Source organism: Squalius cephalus (assembly GCF_949319135.1).
Source record: "Squalius cephalus genome assembly, chromosome: 3".
In the NCBI taxonomy this organism is placed as follows: domain Eukaryota; kingdom Metazoa; phylum Chordata; class Actinopteri; order Cypriniformes; family Leuciscidae; genus Squalius; species Squalius cephalus.
The window spans coordinates 2,200,875-2,218,894 of record NC_137124.1 but is presented as its reverse complement, the minus strand read 5'-3'; the positions used below and the strand labels follow the sequence as shown (position 1 = coordinate 2,218,894).

The following is an 18,020-nucleotide window of genomic DNA, read 5'->3' as shown; positions in this document are numbered from 1 at the left end:
ATTATGGTAATGACACACCTAAAAGAAATTAGTCAGATGTAAAATTATTTGTCATGTATAAAGTGTTTCTCAAATGTCAATTCTCCATCATAACCATAACCATAGATGTCAATAACCAGAAAAGCACTGTCGTTTTTACCCTACGTATATTACAAAATATGAAAAATTTAACAACAACCAGTTACATAAATATGATACTGATTTTCAGCTTTAAGGACAGAATTTACACCAAAAAAAATCTAGTTTAACAATTTGACTAATTATGTGTTAAACCACTGCTGGATAAAACTGTTTATGAAATCAAAGATTCTGATCATTATTGTGAGCTCTTCCTGTTTAACTATTATAATTAGTAATTTAAAAGCATTTCTGTGTAGGTTTCAACTGAAGAATCACACCGATTATAGATAGAGAAGCAAAACAAACACGTCACGGTTTTATTTCATGTCTTTTATTTCATTTTTTCCATTTGATTGATCTCGTAAACTCCTCAACAGAACTGAGATGATGATGATGATACAACAGTCCAAAAAGTAAAGTAGTGAATAAAAATCGAAATATTTTCATGCGAAGTTAAAAGTATGATGTCTTTTCCTGTACATTTCCCTAATATACAATCCACTGTTTTTTGTCCCACAGCATCACAGTACGTTTTACTCCTGATGATGTAAAAAGATAATAAAGCAAAAAAGTACTATAGTAAACCAACCTTTTCCCATTTTTTTCCAGGTCACGGGATGGATTCCCAGGGAATGTAACTAATCAAATGCAATGGATAAAAGCGTCTGCCAAATGCATCAACGTAAATGTACAATATAACAAAAATCACAATAAATATGAAATCTCAAACCGGTTTCTAGAACATTTGTCATTGTGCGGAATCGCTACTGTAGCTGGTAACCATAGCAACCACGGAATTCTGGGCATAGACAGTAGCTGGTAACCATAGCAACCACGGAATTCTGGGCATAGACAGTAGCTGGTAACCATAGCAACCACGGAATTCTGGGCATAGACAGTAGCTGTTATCCATAGCAACCACGGAATTCTGGGCATAGACAGTAGCTGGTAACCATAGCAACCACGGAATTCTGGGCATAGACAGTAGCTGGTAACCATAGCAACCACGGAATTCTGGGCATAGACAGTAGCTGGTATCCATAGCAACCACAGAATTCTGGGCATTGACAGTAGCTGGTAACCATAGCAACCACGGAATTCTGGGCATAAACCGTAGCCGCTGTGGTCAATGTTTGGAAGAGCCGGAAGATCAAAGTCTCGTTTAACATACAGTCGAGCGGGAAATTCAACTCGTGGTTTTAATAGTCTTTCGTGATTCAGAACATCCAGTACGCTCACACACACACACACATGTGAGCGCAGCTCATGAACCATTTCTGGCCGGTGTTTCACAAACACCTTCAGATACACACTTACCTTAATTAAATCGTTTTAAATACTCCTATTTTTCCTCCTAAAGTAGTTAGTTTGAGAAAGCCTTGATTGAGTCTGTGGGTCTGCACTGATCTGAGGACAGTCGCTCGTCTGTCCATCTATGTGACGGTGGTGGAGTTCTGTCCTCTGATCGCACACCAGGCCATGAACACGTCCCTGCAGGAGAGATGACATCATCATCACATCATCACTACACCACCACTTCAGACGGTTCACTTCCATAATGTGATGCGTTTCCTGGATCTGATCCTGATCACCTGATTGGATGCTGAAAGTCTTTATATGAAGCGGAATCAATAATGAATGCGATTGATGACATCAGTTGAAAAAGGCGACGCAAGTTTTTATATTTTTGATTATTAAGAGAAACGTTTTCTTTAGGAATATCATAAATGATGAATTGGTCACAATCAGATCAGGAATATGAATTAATAGAGTTAATACTGAATTCATGAGGACGGTTTTCTGCCTTTTGTTTGAAATGAAGCGACTGACTGAATAATAAACGTGCATTAAATAATTCCAATATTTATAATGAATTTCATTTTGAATTTGCACTAAACAATTTTAAATATTTTATATATATTGCTCAGACTTAATGCTTTTTAAAGTTGGAGAAGAGCTGTGTGTGTGTGTGTGTGTGTGTGTGTGTGTACCTGCAGTGCGTGTGAGAGTGTGTGTGTGTGTGAGAGTGAGTGAGTGAGTGAGTGTGTGTGTGTGAGTGTGTGTACCTGCAGTGCGTGTGTGTGAGTGAGTGAGTGAGTGAGTGAGTGAGTGAGTGAGTGAGTGTGAGAGTGAGTGAGAGTGTGTGTGCGTGTGTGAGTGAGTGAGTGAGTGTGTGTGTGTGTGTGTGTGTGAGAGTGTGTGAGAGTGTGTGTGTGTACCTGCAGTGGGTGGCCACACACTCGTTGCTGCAATACTCTCGGTCCCAGTCTTTGCTCTCTATAGGTGGGTTGTTGCAGCCGGCGCGGACACACACACACACACCGGGAGCGTCTGCAGGAGCCGGAGAAACACTGAGCTCCACCTCCATCTAAACAATTAGCAGAATAAAAACACATAACAATAAAACACTTTCTTAACGTCAATTAAACCATAAAAATATAAAAGTAAAATAAAATAAAAAATTTAAATTTTTTTTTTTTTATGATTTAGTGCATTTTTAGAAAGCGTTTTATTTTTAAATGACTGATTTCATTGTCAGTTTGCATCGACTCACTTCGCCAACAAAGCAACTGAAAAATAAATAAAATAAATAAAACTTCCGTTCAGAATAGAATGTTCGGACTCACCGCTTCCTCCGCCGCGTCCTCCGTTGCCGACGGCGACAGGGTGGTGACGATGGCGGCGGGTGGCGGCACCTCCAGCGCGGCGGCGGCCGATGATGCGAGCGGCGTCACGATTATCGGAGCGCTGGCGTCGCTCTGCGGGACGATCTTGATCTGCAGAGGCGGCGGCGGCGCCGTGGCAACCACCTGTCCTGCGAGGGCGGCGGCTCCGCGCGGTTTAGCTAGCAGAGGGGGCGGAGCCTGGGAGTGCACCATCTGCTGCAGCCGCGGGGGGGGAGGCGTGTTCTGCATCTGCTGGAGGGGCGGCGGCTGGCGGGGCGACTGAAGCTGCTGTCTGGAGATGATGATCTTGCTGACGGTGGGCGGGGCCGGGGTCTTCTGAGTGGGCGGGGCCGGAGGCGGGGTCTTGTGCGCACCCGTGCGCGAGCGCGTCGTCACCTGCGGCAGGTCTAAGATGATGTTGGACGTGCAGATGTTGGTGATGGTGTTGTTGTCGGGCGCGTGGACGGGGATGCGGGAGGAGCGCGGCGGGGGGGCGGCAGGCGTGGGCTCGGGAGGCGGAGCTACGGGTGGAGGAGACGGGGGGGCGTCTAACACTTCTATAGTCGGCTGCGGCGGGAAACAAAACACAGATGTCATTTTACTAACTGACTGCATTTAACAACTAGTCAAGTCACATGGTTTTACAGAATGCGAAGCAGCAAACACAGATTACAGCTGCACGCTTCCGGATACACTGAGGAATTACGGTCAAATAGTGATTCTCTCAGACAACTAAACAAAATAACATCTAAACTACTTGAGGTTCTGACAAACTACCGGTAATTAGAATGAATATTTAAAGAAAATCGGGTTGAGTGAATGATTCAATGACTCGCTCATAAAGATTTCACTTGTTTCATCCTGGATGATTCGCCCTGCGTCTCAATGTCCACACTATTCATCATAAAGAGTGTGTGAGATTAAGACAGGTGTGTCCTAAAGCGTAAAGAGTCTGCCGGATGGTCAACTATTTCTGGAGAACTTTCAGAGTGTGGATCTGTGCTCACTATACAGCTCATATTACCCACAACCCACTGCGCTTTGCATGAATATAAGGAGAGTCTCCGTATGAAAGACCCGCGACTGCAGATCAACGCACTACTGCAATTCAAGGGAGTTTGATTGACAGGCGATCTGACCAATCACAATCCGCCATCCGCCGAATCCACCAGAGCGGTCAGGAGAGTTAGAGGATTAACGTTGCAGGATTTGAACGTGAAAAACGGCGTGTCCTGACGTCTTCCCGCGGTTAAAACAACATTCCTCCTGATGTTCATTCATGTTTATTTGATGCTATAAATGAACTTTACGGAAGAGATGATCAGTTCACGAGCCGCTTTAACTGAGCGATCTGTCAGACACATTAAAGACACACAAAACGCTATTTATTGTTTACATTTCTTTAACAAAAATGACCAAATTTGAAAGTTGAGACTTTGTCTCATATCAAAAGTACGTAACCTGCACTGTCCTGTCCGTCAGCACGTTGTCATAGCAACAGTAACTAAAGGACTAAAGGGAGCGGGTCTTTGCGAACGGTCAGCTCTCTCCAATACAGCAGGAAATGAAATGAAATGTGGAGGATTTATCTTTGACATGATTGACAGGTGAGTGTAACTAAGCGTTAAAGACGCAACTGTGTGATGTGATAGTACGTCCCAAAGCTCGTCTACTCTTCTGCTACACACTCAGAAGAATCTACTTTATCTTCACAAAAAGAGTTCATACTGTTAGGGCGTAGAATAAGCAGACGAATGGAGACGCAGCATCAGCGTTTTTGAACAGATCTCTTGAGTGAATGATTCAATGACTAACACATTTTTAACAGTCACTTGTCGCCACCTACTGGTGTAACCATGTAATCGATACAATTGTTATTTTGTCATATCTATTGATGACAACGGCTCTCTCTGGATCAGATCCGAATGTTCTGGCGTGACTATGAAGAGTTTTAATGGACACAGGAGAATCGTTGTCATTTCGGAACGAGATCCCGTGCGTTTGAATCGAGATCGCGATCTTTTAACGATTAATCGTGCAGCTCTACTCCAGATTCATCTTTATTTTTCCTCGTCTGTCTCAAAATGCATTCATTTGCAATTACAGAAATGGAATGAAACAACTCAAGTCACATGATTCGTCCCTGGTATTAAACGTCCAGGTTTGAGTGCAGGAGTAAACGCCGAGTCGTTCTTCAGATCTGATCAGCCGAGACGGGCGATCATAAACGAGGCCTTTAAATCCCTGTCCTGTACCTGCGACAGCTGATTGGCTTTATAAGCGGCCAGCGCCTTCAGATACTCCTTCCTCGCCGCTTCCGTCTTCCTCTTGTACACCTGGGAAGGGAAAACATTGGGATTTTGATCCGTATGTGTGTGTGTGCGAACACTCAAATGCACTCATTAGTTCATCTTGTTGAACTTGTTAAAAAAATAAAAATAAAAAAAAAAGTCAAAATAAAAGTCCCATCTCAGACACATCAGCCACATTGAAAAACTACCAATGGCGATAATAAAAAATAAAAATAATTTGAACTTGATTAGAAAATAAATCTGTAAAATAAACAATTTAAACTTTAAATGTCAAAATAAAAGTCCCATCTTAGACATCAGCCACATTGAAAAACTACAAATGCAGATAATTAAAAATGAAAATAATTTGATTAAAAAAATTATCTGTAAAATAAAACTATTTAAACTTTAAGTGTCAAAATAAAAGTCCCATCTCAGACACATAGAAAAACTACTAATGCCGATAATTAAAAATGCCAAATGTCAGCCGATGTATCGGTCAACCATTAGTTCTAAAGACAGAATGTTCTTAACCCCTTAACACTCATTAGTCCATCTTGTTGAGATATTCCTGTAAACAAATGCATGTTTGTACCTGTTTCTGCTCTTCTCCCAAACTATCCCACATGGAGGCGACGATCTTGGAAACCTCTCCGAACGTGGCATTGGGATTCTGGCCTTTAATGGCGGCCTGTGTGTCCCGGAAGAACAGCGCGTACGCCGACACGGGTTTCTGTGGCTCGTTCGGGTCTTTCTTCTTCCGGCCCTTCTTCCCGCCGACTCCTTTGCGTACGGGAGCAGAGGATGCTGGGACGGGATTGTCCGGCAGAGACGGAGAGAGAGCGATAACGCCCGGAGACACGGACAGAGACACCGGAGAATCCACCAGAACGCTCTTCTGAGCCGGAGAGACACGACACACGGGGAGAGACGAGCGGGAACGGGAAACAGAGATCAGTTCTGACACATTCAACAAACATTCGCAAGGATAAAAATCTTCGCAATGTAAGAATAGTCAAGAACGTTTTGTACTCCCAAAAATATTTCGTAAGATTGTTTGAAATAGTGGTCGACCCATATTGATTTTTTTGATGGCCGATGTCAATTTTTTATTAAATTTAAAATGAAAAAAAAAAAAAAAAAAAAAAAAACTGAACTTGATAAAAAAAATAAAAAAAAATCAGCAAAATAAACTATTTCAACTTTGAATGTCAGAATAAAAGTCCCAATGCCGATAATTAAAAATGAACAAAATAATTTAAGCTTGAAAAAAAAAATCTGTAAAATTAACAAATTTAAACTTTAAATGTCAAAATAAAAGTCCGAACTCAGACCGATCGGCCACATAGAAAAACTACCAATGCCGATAATTAAAAATGGAAACTGACAGAAACCTCATTAATAAATAAACAAAAAAAATATGGTGGCAAACGCAAAACCCACCCGTCTGAAATCGTCCATGTCGTCGTCGTGCAGCGAGTCGGACGGCGAGTCGGTGGCGGACAGCGGCTGGTCAGGTGACTGTGGGCGGGGCAGGATGGCTCCGCCCCCTAGACTCAGGCCGAGCTGCGCGCTGAGCTCTGATTGGTCGATGGTGGTCAGCTGGTTGTGGCCCAACAGGCCGTGGTTCATGTCACTCAGAGGGACGTCGATGGTCATCGGAGAAGAGCTACTGAACTGAGAACCAATCGGATGGCCGAGATCCTGCAGCGGGAAAAACATAAAACATTAATTCTGCTGGAAAATTCATACTAGGAAAATATTAATGCATGGGACGTTTGCCATTATATATTTAAAACAAGTAAAAACCTAAAGTAATATTGACAAACTATATATAATTTGGAAGCTTACAATCTCTAGTTTTCATAATTTGTGACTGTTTTTTAAATTATATTACAGAGGAGCCGTAATTTATCAATTTGCAACAAGAATATTTCATACTCATCAGGCCTATATTTTGAAATAGTGATGAACATGAAAAATCATGAAAGATTGGTAGAAATCTCGGTTTGTTTTTATGTCAAGAGTTCAAAAGATAGCATCCATTCAGTTTTATGAGGAAAAAAAGGTCTGAAAATGTTTTAAATATAAAGAAAAAAAAAAATCGATTCTCACTTTGTGATGCGGCACATGCGTGTTTTTTTATCCGTTTATTAGAGGCTGAATTCATATAAAATTCAGCCAAACTTCCAATACTACTTCAGAATAGGATGTTTACTTTAAAATTATTGGAAATTTAAAATTATGGAAATCTATGGTTCAGATAACTCAAACCATGTATGGAAATGGCGGCGCCCTTATATGGGCAGTAATGGAGTCTGGCTGTCCTCTAGTGGAAGCGTTCGGTACTGCGCACAAACAAAGTCTCACTGAAAGCTCATTTGTTGAGATATCAACCTAAAATTTTGAACACAACTTGTTCAGATTTATGGCTTCAATTTTCTTGCAGTTTCAAATATATATTTAATCTAAAATATTTAGGGTTGGGTTAGATTACATTAAATTACACCATTTTACATTGTACATTTTCATTACATTTTAACATTGTACATTTTCATAAACTGAAACTTGACAAACTTTTCTTCTGTTTCACTTTTATAACCCCGCAGAGCCGTGTGGAGCACTTTTATGATGGATAGATGCACTTTTATTATGGACAGATGCACTTTTATTATGGACAGATGCACTTTTATGGACTTTTTCACTGCCATTATAAAGCTAATTTTCATTTTCGGGTGAGCTATCCCTTTAAGCACATGTTCAGCTCAGTGTAGTGTGTGTGAGTGTGTGTGTGTGAGCGCACCATCAGGCTCAGGTGCTCCAGCGGCGCCGGCGCGCTCACGAAGGTCGATGCGAACGACGGGTCGTTTCCTCCCACCACAGCGTTCCCGGGAACACCGGAGCCCTCCCCGAAGTGAGCCACGACATCAGACACGCCGAGAGCCGAGTCTGTGTGTGTGAGTGTGTGTGTGAGTGAGTCCGGGTCCAGCGAGATCGGCGGGATCTCAAACTCCTCGTCACCCAGACTGGGAGTGTGAAACGTCTGCACACACACACACACACACACGATGATGATCGACTCAAACTGTTAAACTGTTAGATTTACTGTTAAACATTTCAACAAAACCAAAGGCTGAAATCATGAAATGATTCATGTTATGATAATGAGTGTGTGTATGTGTGTGTGTGTGTGTGTGTGTGAGTATGTGTGTGAGAGTGTGTGTGTGTGAAAGAGAGAGTGTGTGTGTGTGTGTGTGTGTGTGAGAGAGAGAGAGTGTGTGTGTGTGTGTGCGTGTCTGTGAGTATTTGTTTATGTGTGTGTGTGTGTGTGTGTGTGTGTGTGTGCGTGTGAGAGAGTGTGTGTGTGTGTGTGTGTGTGTGTGTGTGAGAGAGTGTATGTGTGTGTGTGTGTGTGTGTGTGTGTGTATGTGTATGTACGTGCGTGTCTGTGAGTGTTTGTTTGTGTGTGTGTGTGTGTGTGTGAGAGAGTGTGTGTGAGGCACCTCTGCGTGCTGGATTTGCGCGGGGAACGTGGAGAGTCGTACCTCTGAGGAGGACAGGAAGTGATGCCCCTCGTCGCTGATGGACAGGAAGTTGTCATTGCCTCCTGGGAACTGAGGAAAACACAAACACACAACATGAGGAGTGTATCTTATATCAATTTATAATTACAAACTTTAATAATGTGAATGCTGATGCAAACTGATTAAAACATAACGATGTCTTAATACAGACCCAGGGGATTTTACAAACTAAGAACACCATGTTTCTCTGGCAAAGTACCTGGTAAACACTTATATAATTATAAAATTACTATAATCAATCACTTTACACATTTTCAGAATGAGAGGAGAAATTTAATATTTAATAAACAAAAATAAAGGAAAGTTAAACATTGAAAATTAAAATATAGAAGCTGAGTGAAAGTTCTTCAAAAAATCTTGTTTCATGAAAATAATTTACAGAAAATGTATGGAAACTGCATTCATAAAGAGCAATTTAATATTACAAATAATCTACAAATAAACAAAACATAATAATATAAAAATGTTGCTCGAATGTTCTTCAAAAAAATCTGTTTCACAGAAATAATGTATAGAATTTTTTTCAAAAAAACTCACGAAAAGCAATTTAACACTAAAAATAATAAACAAAAATAAATACATTTAAAATATAAATGAGCTTCATGAATGTTCTTCAAAAAACTAAACACAGAAAAAAACTTATATACAGATAATTTAAAGACACTGCACTCACAAAGAGCAATTTAATATTAAAATTAATTCACGGAAATAATAACGTCACGCAACCCTGACACACAAAAATATAGAGCTTAAATATAGATTTCCCAGAAGAAATCCCGGTTTTCCATGAGCGTGCGCTGCGGTCACCTTCTGCACGGCATCGAATCCGTTAAACGCCTGCGGATCCAGGAACTCCGGGTCACCGGGATTCCCGCTTCCGTCTGAGAGATCCGCGTAAAAATTCAGGTCCATATCGCGGTGAATCGGCGACACCAAGACCTACGGAACCCGAGGAGCGTAAAACCAACCGACGCGAGAACCTGTCAAAACGCACTGAAGGAACTCCGTGACGTCACGAGGACTGAATCGGGCACGCGCGTTCGATCATTCCGCTCGATTTCAGGCCTGCAGTCGCGCACTGCGGTTCCGATCACATGCAAAAACAACAGTTACAACCCTTTAAAACACATGTCACACGCTTAACACGAGAAACAGAAACACTGAATCAGTCGCGTTTGATGATTCCGACTCGAGTCCGCATTGACGTGAGGTGAATGACAGCGCTTCACGTGACAAACCCGTTACACATTAACACACACAACAACACTCTTCGTGAATTAAGAGAATCAACTGTTGTTATGAAGGCTTTGAAACGCGTTAATAAATACATGCGTTTAAAAACATCCGATCGACTCGCGCTTTTCCAGCTGATCTCAGCGCTGCTCGTGCACGAGCTCCAGGAACCGCAATCGAGCCGGAATCACGGATCTGACAGTCGAGGGGGGACGAGGTCTGATATAACACATAATATAAAGCGATGCGTACTGCAAATGACACTCTTTTATAAACATACCGGGATTAAAATATATCGTAAATACACACAACTAAAGCGAGGAGACTGTAAACACCATTATTAGTAATTAAATGTGTCGTTTAATAAATAATAAAATCCCCACTGGCGCGCGGTAATGGTATGTCCCGCGGCCTATTAAAGAGTAAAACATTACGTGTTCCATATCATGACTATATAATTAATACTTCAGTGGCTCCGGGCTTATTCTTACCATACATTAAGGTGTTTATGAGTGTATATTTAATCGAATAATTGGATATTTGAAGAGGAGTGTGCTGATGGGACTGAATGAGTTTTTACTGATGCTTCGGGCTCTAACTTATACACACACTCAGCACTTTCTACTGACAGCTTTGTCTTCTTACCTCCATACTCGCCCTGAAATCGACACGCTTTTCTCTCTGTTTGTGTGTGTGTTTGTGTGTGTGTGTCCGATCAAAGCGATTCTCACGGAAAAAACACAAACAAATCGCCCATCATGGCACCCGATTTTCCGGGTTAGCGATGAGCGGAAGTGACGTAAGGCCCCGCCCATTACAGAAACCGTTGGGGTTTTCCTTCCGTAAAGACTTTTCTATAATATTATGGTATGTTTTCAACAAATATACTTTACAGTTCGGTGTAAATTTAAGATATCTTGCTTTGTGAGTATTTACCCATCATACAGACAAAGTCCTGTCAGAAACATCAGTGGAAAACTGAGCTTAATGACAGAAATATTTACATTTATTATAATAACGCTGTAATATTTTAATGTTATAAGCAAAAATAATAATGAATATGCAATATAGTACACGTATTTAGTAAAACACTAATTTTATTATAGTTTATAAATATTAAAATGTATTTTTTTTTCTAGTCACATTAAATGTCTTTGCTGAGGTAAATGTAACGTAAATATTGAGTCCATTTTTCATAACAATAACTACGGCATAATTATTAAATTAATTACTGTAGTGGTAGTGGTAATGGTAATGGTAATTTAGTACCATAAACAACCCCTGAAAATACAAAATATTAAATAAAAAAGTATTATCGGACTAAAATATAGTAAAAACATTTAATTTAAATTAAAAAAAATTTGACCAATTATTTAATTGTTACTAGCCATTAAAAAAAAACTCATTTATTTGTACATTTGTTCTCCATAACACTGACCCCGTTAATAAAGAATGAGGGATATTTAAACTCAAATTATTAAATATTGTGTCAGATATTTCACTAACAACAACACGGTAGAGGGAATCATATTTGTAAGATTAATATAGGAATCATTTATTCCATATTTATCAGAAACATTAGTATGAGAATCTAAATCTCCACTGTTGCGAATACGCCTCATTTGTCCATCTGAATAAAGGAGTCAGAAACAAGACAAACACAGCGTTTGCACTTTTAAAAGAGACGTATAACTCGTTTTATTATTATTTACCGTGAGAAAAATAGCAGACAACACTTGAGATGATGAAACATGACAAAGAGATTCACAATCCCTGCGCACAGACATATGAGCAACTCATGATAAAAAGTTCAAAAATAAAAATGCATAAAGCTCCACAAATAAAGCGGGACAGGAGCAGGATCACTGCAGGGATGAACGCCCGGATCCGCCAGTATTGCTACGATGATCTCCAGTTTCTACCACAGCGATTCGGGTTTCCATGCGGGACGAACGCGAGCCGAGCAGGGTCACGTGACCGTTATGGGACGCCAAACCTGACATAACAACAATTACATAAATAAACAAAGAAATGTTTAAAAAAAATGAAATATTAGAAAAAATGTAAAAAAAAAAAAAACTTTTATTTCCGTATTTACGTAAAAATTTTATTTTTTTCCTTTATTTATTTCCACGTTTATTTATTTATGTCTAGACTGAACTCGAGTAACGAGTAAAACACATCAGAAGTTTGAAGTGTGTAAATGTGTATTTATGATGATGTCAGGTTTGGCGTTCCACAGACAGTCTCCCAGTGTAGATCAGCCAAACCCCATCCTGTCCACATCTACTCTCTATCCTCCGCGTGTTCGTTCTCGAACAGCAGAACGAGTCAGACTCTCAGTGTACGGCACGCTTCAGTCAGTCGTCGCTAGTAGCGTCCGCTCCGCCGCTGTGAGGCGTCACGCTCTGGAGACGAGCTCTTCTTGTGCTTCATCACACACACACACACACACACACACTAGGTCCAGTATCAAACGCTTCGGCCCTGAGTCAGTCGCGCGATTGGTCCGTCACATGCACCTGGTTCGATGACATCACATGTGCGCACAGATATTGCTGCATGTCGTCACACGGTTGTGGCGGCGCAGAAACTAAAGTCGAATGATCATGATTATTATTATTATTATTATTGTTATCATTATTATTAAGACGGCGCAGGCGAGACACGCGGCTGGCAGAGATCGAGCAGACTCAGACATACGCATCCCTCTCGCCGCCGTGTGATTGGCTCTCAGGAGTAGATGGTGATGACCTCACTTCCTCCTCCGCGCACCAGCAGGACTCGCTCCAGTCCCTCCGTCAACACCTCCAGGAACTCCATGTCTGAGGGAGCGGAGTCAAGGAGCGTCAGGAGAACGGGAGTCACTCTGGGGTGGAGCCAGAGCAGCGCAGAGCGAGTTGGTGTTAGCTAGCTGCTAATGTGCTAGCTGCTAATGTGCTAGCTGCTAATGTGCTAGCTGCTAATGTTAGTCAGTTGTGCATGTGACCCTGGACCACAGAACCGTCTCGAGTCGCACGGGTGTATCTGTGCCAACTATACACTGCATGGGTCAAAACTATTGATTTTTAATGCCATTTTTAAACACTGTATGCCACCCACGACTGAGCACAGATACTGTACATGTATACAGTAGTTGTTATATTATAGAGCCACGACTGAGCACAGATATTATACATGTATACAGTAGTTGTTATATTATAGAGGACATAAAGGATACAGTTCTCGTCCCCGTCCGTGTTCCTGGGCGGCCCGGGCATGTTGAGCAGCACCAGCCGAGCATCATGGGACTTGTTGACGATCACCTCGTTGAGTTTCACAGCCGTGTGCATCCGCCGAACATTAGACTGATCTCTGCCGGAAATATTCAAATATTATATTATTATAACATGATATAATAAAACAATATTATTTTTAATTATCGTAAATATGCTTATATAGTAGGAATAAAATTAAAATAATAAAAATCTAAATTAATTCAAATAATATTTGATACAATATCAATCCAATTAAACAAAAATATTGAAATAAATAAATACAAATATGTTTTATTAAATATAATATATTTATAATTGTTACTATTTTTTATTTTTTCTATTTTACTATTATATTTAAGAAATATCATTTGTGAGTTACTTTGGACAAAAGTGTGCCAAAGGAATAAATGCAAATATTATTATTATAATTATAATATTTATTAATAAATTATAATAATTCATAAAATACATATTTATATATATATATATATAATAACATTGCAATTTTAATAACAATAATTATTAGTATAAATATGATATTATAAAATGAAATATTAAATAATTTATTAAATATATAAAAATATATTGAAAATTATTATATTTATCCATATATTATAATATATTACATTATAATATATATAATTATAACATATTTGCCATTTTAATAATAAAAATTATTATTATTATTATTATTAGAAATATGCTAATATAAAGTTAAATCATAAATATTTAAATGTAATAAATATATAAAAATATATTGAATTCTATACTACACGCACACACATATATGTTTACTATTATAATTATGATTAATTGTTTGCAAGTCGCTTTGGATAAAAGTATCCGCTAATCTAAATGAATAAATGTAAATGTAAATAATATATTATAATTATAATAAGTACAATATTTATTACTGCAACTGCAAATAATATAATTGTATCATAGACATTTTATGAACATAAATAATATTAAAATATACTTGTAAATAACAATTATAATATTATTTGTAAGTTTAACAATATAAATATTATAATAAACATTAAAATAACAGCATAATTTTAGACAGAATTTTTAACAGAATTTTAACAGTAATTATTAAAACATTATATAATTAAAACATACTATTATTTGTAATTATTTATAATTGTAATAATTATTGTAATCATTATAAATATACTGATATAATAGTAATAAAATTAAAATAAATATTTAAATAAAAAAATAAAAAAAATACTTTTTTATTAAATATAATATATTTATAATTTAAATATTTGATATAAAAGTAATAAAATTAAAATAAATATTTTAATAAAATACTTTAACAAGAAACATTAAAATTACAGCATAAAGCATATTAACAGTAATTTAAAGAGGTGCAATATAAACAATATCTATATATATTTGGTATTTTTCAGCGTATTTAATCATAGTATTATTTGCAGCATAAAAAACAGAAAGTTTTCCAGCACCACTGTATCAGTCTGAGACCCTGAGCGAGTGTGTGTGTGTGTGTGTGTGTGTGTGTGTGTGAGCGTCTCACGGGCGTATGTTCAGCATGTCCCTGAAGCCCTCCGGTGTGCTGCAGCACGAGGCCGTGTGTGTGTGTGTGTGTGTGTTGCTGAGCAGCTGCAGGGCGCGGTCTTTGGTCCAGGTCATGTGGACCCGCCGGTGGTCCGAGCTCTTCTCCGGCCCGTCCGTGTCGTCGTCCTCGTCAGAGCCGATGCTCGTCAGACGCAGCATTGAGTTCCTGTCCTTCACCAGCTGGGCCTGACACACACACACACACACACACACACACGCTTCAGAACACACTCACACTTCAAACACTCTGTGAATGCCATGGGAGTATTAGGCTGCTGTCACTTTAAGAGCTGCACTGGTCCGATATACTGATACACAACTGTGAAAACTACTGCTGTCTTTCTAGGGTTCTGTGTCTACTGCTGTCTTTCTAGGGTTCCGTGTCTACTGCTGTCTTTCTAGGGTTCTGTCTATTGCTGTCTTTCTAGGGTTCCGTGTCTACTGCTGTCTTTCTAGGGTTCCGTGTCTACTGCTGTCTTTCTAGGGTTCCGTGTCTACTGCTGTCTTTCTAGGGTTCCGTGTCTACTGCTGTCTTTCTAGGGTTCTGTCTATTGCTGTCTTTCTAGGGTTCCGTGTCTACTGCTGTCTTTCTAGGGTTCCGTGTCTGCTGTCTTTCTAGGGTTCCGTGTCTACTGCTGTCTTTCTAGAGTTCTGTGTCTACTGCTGTCTTTCTAGAGTTCTGTGTCTACTGCTGTCTTTCTAGGGTTCTGTCTATTGCTGTCTTTCTAGGGTTCCGTGTCTATTGCTGTCTTTCTAGGGTTCTGTGTCTACTGCTGTCTTTCTAGGGTTCCGTGTCTACTGCTGTCTTTCTAGGGTTCCGTGTCTACTGCTGTCTTTCTAGGGTTCCGTGTCTACTGCTGTCTTTTTAGGGTTCTGTGTCTACTGCTGTCTTTCTAGGGTTCCGTGTCTATTGCTGTCTTTCTAGGGTTCCGTGTCTACTGCTGTCTTTCTAGGGTTCTGTGTCTACTGCTGTCTTTCTACTGCTGTCTTTCTAGGGTTCCGTGTCTACTCTGTCTTTCTAGGGTTCCATGTCTACTGCTGTCTTTCTAGGGTTCTGTGTCTACTGCTGTCTTTCTAGGGTTCCGTGTCTACTGCTGTCTTTCTAGGGTTCTGTGTCTACTGCTGTCTTTCTAGGGTTCCGTGTCTACTGCTGTCTTTCTAGGGTTCCGTGTCTACTGCTGTCTTTCTAGGGTTCCGTGTCTACTGCTGTCTTTCTAGGGTTCTGTGTCTACTGCTGTCTTTCTACTGCTGTCTTTCTAGGGTTCCGTGTCTATTGCTGTCTTTCTAGGGTTCCGTGTCTACTGCTGTCTTTCTAGGGTTCTGTGTCTACTGCTGTCTTTCTACTGCTGTCTTTCTAGGGTTCCGTGTCTACTCTGTCTTTCTAGGTTTCCGTGTCTACTGCTGTCTTTCTAGGGTTCCGTGTCTACTGCTGTCTTTCTAGGGTTCTGTCTATTGCTGTCTTTCTAGGGATCTGTGTCTACTGCTGTCTTTCTAGGGTTCCGTGTCTACTCTGTCTTTCTAAGGTTCCGTGTCTACTGCTGTCTTTCTAGGGTTCTGTGTCTATTGCTGTCTTTCTAGGGTTCCGTCTACTGCTGTCTTTCTAGGGTTCCGTGTCTATTGCTGTCTTTCTAGGGTTCCGTGTCTACTCTGTCTTTCTAGGGTTCCGTGTCTACTGCTGTCTTTCTAGGGTTCCGTGTCTACTGCTGTCTTTCTAGGGTTCTGTCTACTGCTATCTTTCTAGGGTTCTGTGTCTACTCTGTCTTTCTAGGGTTCCGTGTCTACTGCTGTCTTTCTAGGGTTCCATGTCTACTGCTGTCTTTCTAGGGTTCTGTCTACTGCTGTCTTTCTAGGGTTCCGTCTACTGCTGTCTTTCTAGGGTTCCGTGTCTGCTGTCTTTCTAGGGTTCCGTCTACTGCTGTCTTTCTAGGGTTCTGTCTACTGCTGTCTTTCTAGGGTTCTGTCTACTGCTGTCTTTCTAGGGTTCTGTCTATTGCTGTCTTTCTAGGGTTCCGTGTCTATTGCTGTCTTTCTAGGGTTCCGTGTCTACTGCTGTCTTTCTAGGGTTCCGTGTCTACTGCTGTCTTTCTAGGGTTCCGTGTCTACTGCTGTCTTTCTACTGCTGTCTTTCTAGGGTTCCGTGTCTACTCTGTCTTTCTAGGGTTCCGTGTCTGCTGTCTTTCTAGGGTTCCGTGTCTACTGCTGTCTTTCTAGGGTTCCGTCTACTGCTGTCTACTGCTGTCTTTCTAGGGTTCTGTCTACTGCTGTCTTTCTAAGGTTCTGTCTACTGCTGTCTTTCTAGGGTTCCGTGTCTATTGCTGTCTTTCTAGGGTTCAGTGTCTACTGCTGTCTTTCTAGGGTTCCGTGTCTACTGCTGTCTTTCTAGGGTTCCGTGTCTACTCTGTCTTTCTAGGGTTCTGTGTCTACTGCTGTCTTTCTACTGCTGTCTTTCTAGGGTGCCGTGTCTACTCTGTCTTTCTAGGGTTCCGTATCTATACTGTCTTTCTAGGGTTCTGTCAACTGCTGTCTTTATAGGGTTCCGTGTCTACTGATGTCTTTCTAGGGTTCCGTGTCTACTCCTGTCTTTCTAGGGTTCCGTCTACTGCTGTCTTTCTAGGGTTCCGTCTACTGCTGTCTTTCTAGGGTTCTGTGTCTACTGCTGTCTTTCTACTGCTGTCTTTCTAGGGTTCCGTGTCTACTCTGTCTTTCTAGGGTTCCGTGTCTACTGCTGTCTTTCTAGGGTTCTGTCTACTGCTGTCTTTCTAGGGTTCCGTGTCTACTGCTGTCTTTCTAGGGTTCTGTCTACTGCTGTCTTTCTAGGGTTCCGTCTACTGCTGTCTTTCTAGGGTTCCGAGTCTACTCCTGTCTTTCTAGGGTTCCGTCTACTGCTGTCTTTCTAGGGTTCCGTGTCTACTGCTGTCTTTCTACTGCTGTCTTTCTAGGGTTCCGTGTCTACTCTGTCTTTCTAGGGTTCCGTGTCTACTGCTGTCTTTCTAGGGTTCCGTGTCTACTGCTGTCTTTCTAGGGTTCTGTCTACTGCTGTCTTTCTAGGGTTCTGTCTACTGCTGTCTTTCTAGGGTTCCGTGTCTACTGCTGTCTTTCTAGGGTTCTGTCTACTGCTGTCTTTCTAGGGTTCCGTGTCTACTGCTGTCTTTCTAGGGTTCTGTCTACTGCTGTCTTTCTAGGGTTCCGTGTCTACTGCTGTCTTTCTAGGGTTCCGTGTCTACTGCTGTCTTTCTAGGGTTCTGTCTACTGCTGTCTTTCTAGGGTTCCGTGTCTACTGCTGTCTTT

General features: G+C 40.6%; 2 protein-coding genes across 11 annotated transcripts in view; both read right to left on the bottom strand.

Annotated features, from left to right (window-relative positions):
* Positions 1–430: 430 nt before the first annotated feature.
* tox4b (TOX high mobility group box family member 4 b) lies at positions 431–10,680 on the bottom strand. Of its 8 annotated transcripts, none has more exons than XM_079866313.1 (9): positions 10,540–10,680; positions 8,581–8,691; positions 7,881–8,120; positions 6,521–6,781; positions 5,673–5,972; positions 5,042–5,122; positions 2,748–3,353; positions 2,340–2,488; positions 431–1,611 (listed from the first exon to the last, which is right to left on the bottom strand). In XM_079866313.1, exons 1-9 carry the CDS (start codon positions 10,543–10,545, stop codon positions 1,554–1,556), a joined length of 1,812 nt encoding a protein of 603 aa, XP_079722439.1. In that variant the 5' UTR covers positions 10,546–10,680; the 3' UTR covers positions 431–1,553. The 8 variants fall into 8 exon arrangements, with proteins under 8 accessions (XP_079722439.1, XP_079722441.1, XP_079722438.1 ...); XM_079866315.1 differs by having other exon boundaries at positions 8,623–8,691; positions 10,540–10,670; XM_079866312.1 differs by having other exon boundaries at positions 5,673–5,975; positions 10,540–10,669.
* Positions 10,681–11,563: 883 nt separating this feature from the next.
* The window catches only part of slc12a6 (solute carrier family 12 member 6), a 44,292-nt gene continuing 37,835 nt past the window's right edge, over positions 11,564–18,020 (bottom strand). The window contains exons 23-26 of one of the 3 annotated variants that reach the window (XM_079865906.1): positions 14,692–14,918; positions 13,115–13,248; positions 12,598–12,719; positions 11,564–11,890 (exon numbers count right to left, since the gene is read on the bottom strand). In XM_079865906.1, the coding sequence (XP_079722032.1) occupies positions 12,628–12,719; positions 13,115–13,248; positions 14,692–14,918 (453 nt within the window). In that variant the 3' untranslated portion in view covers positions 11,564–11,890; positions 12,598–12,627. Of the gene's footprint in view, positions 12,720–13,114; positions 13,249–14,691; positions 14,919–18,020 lie in introns of all 3 variants that reach the window. The other 2 variants (XR_013820475.1, XM_079865905.1) reach the window with 2 other exon arrangements.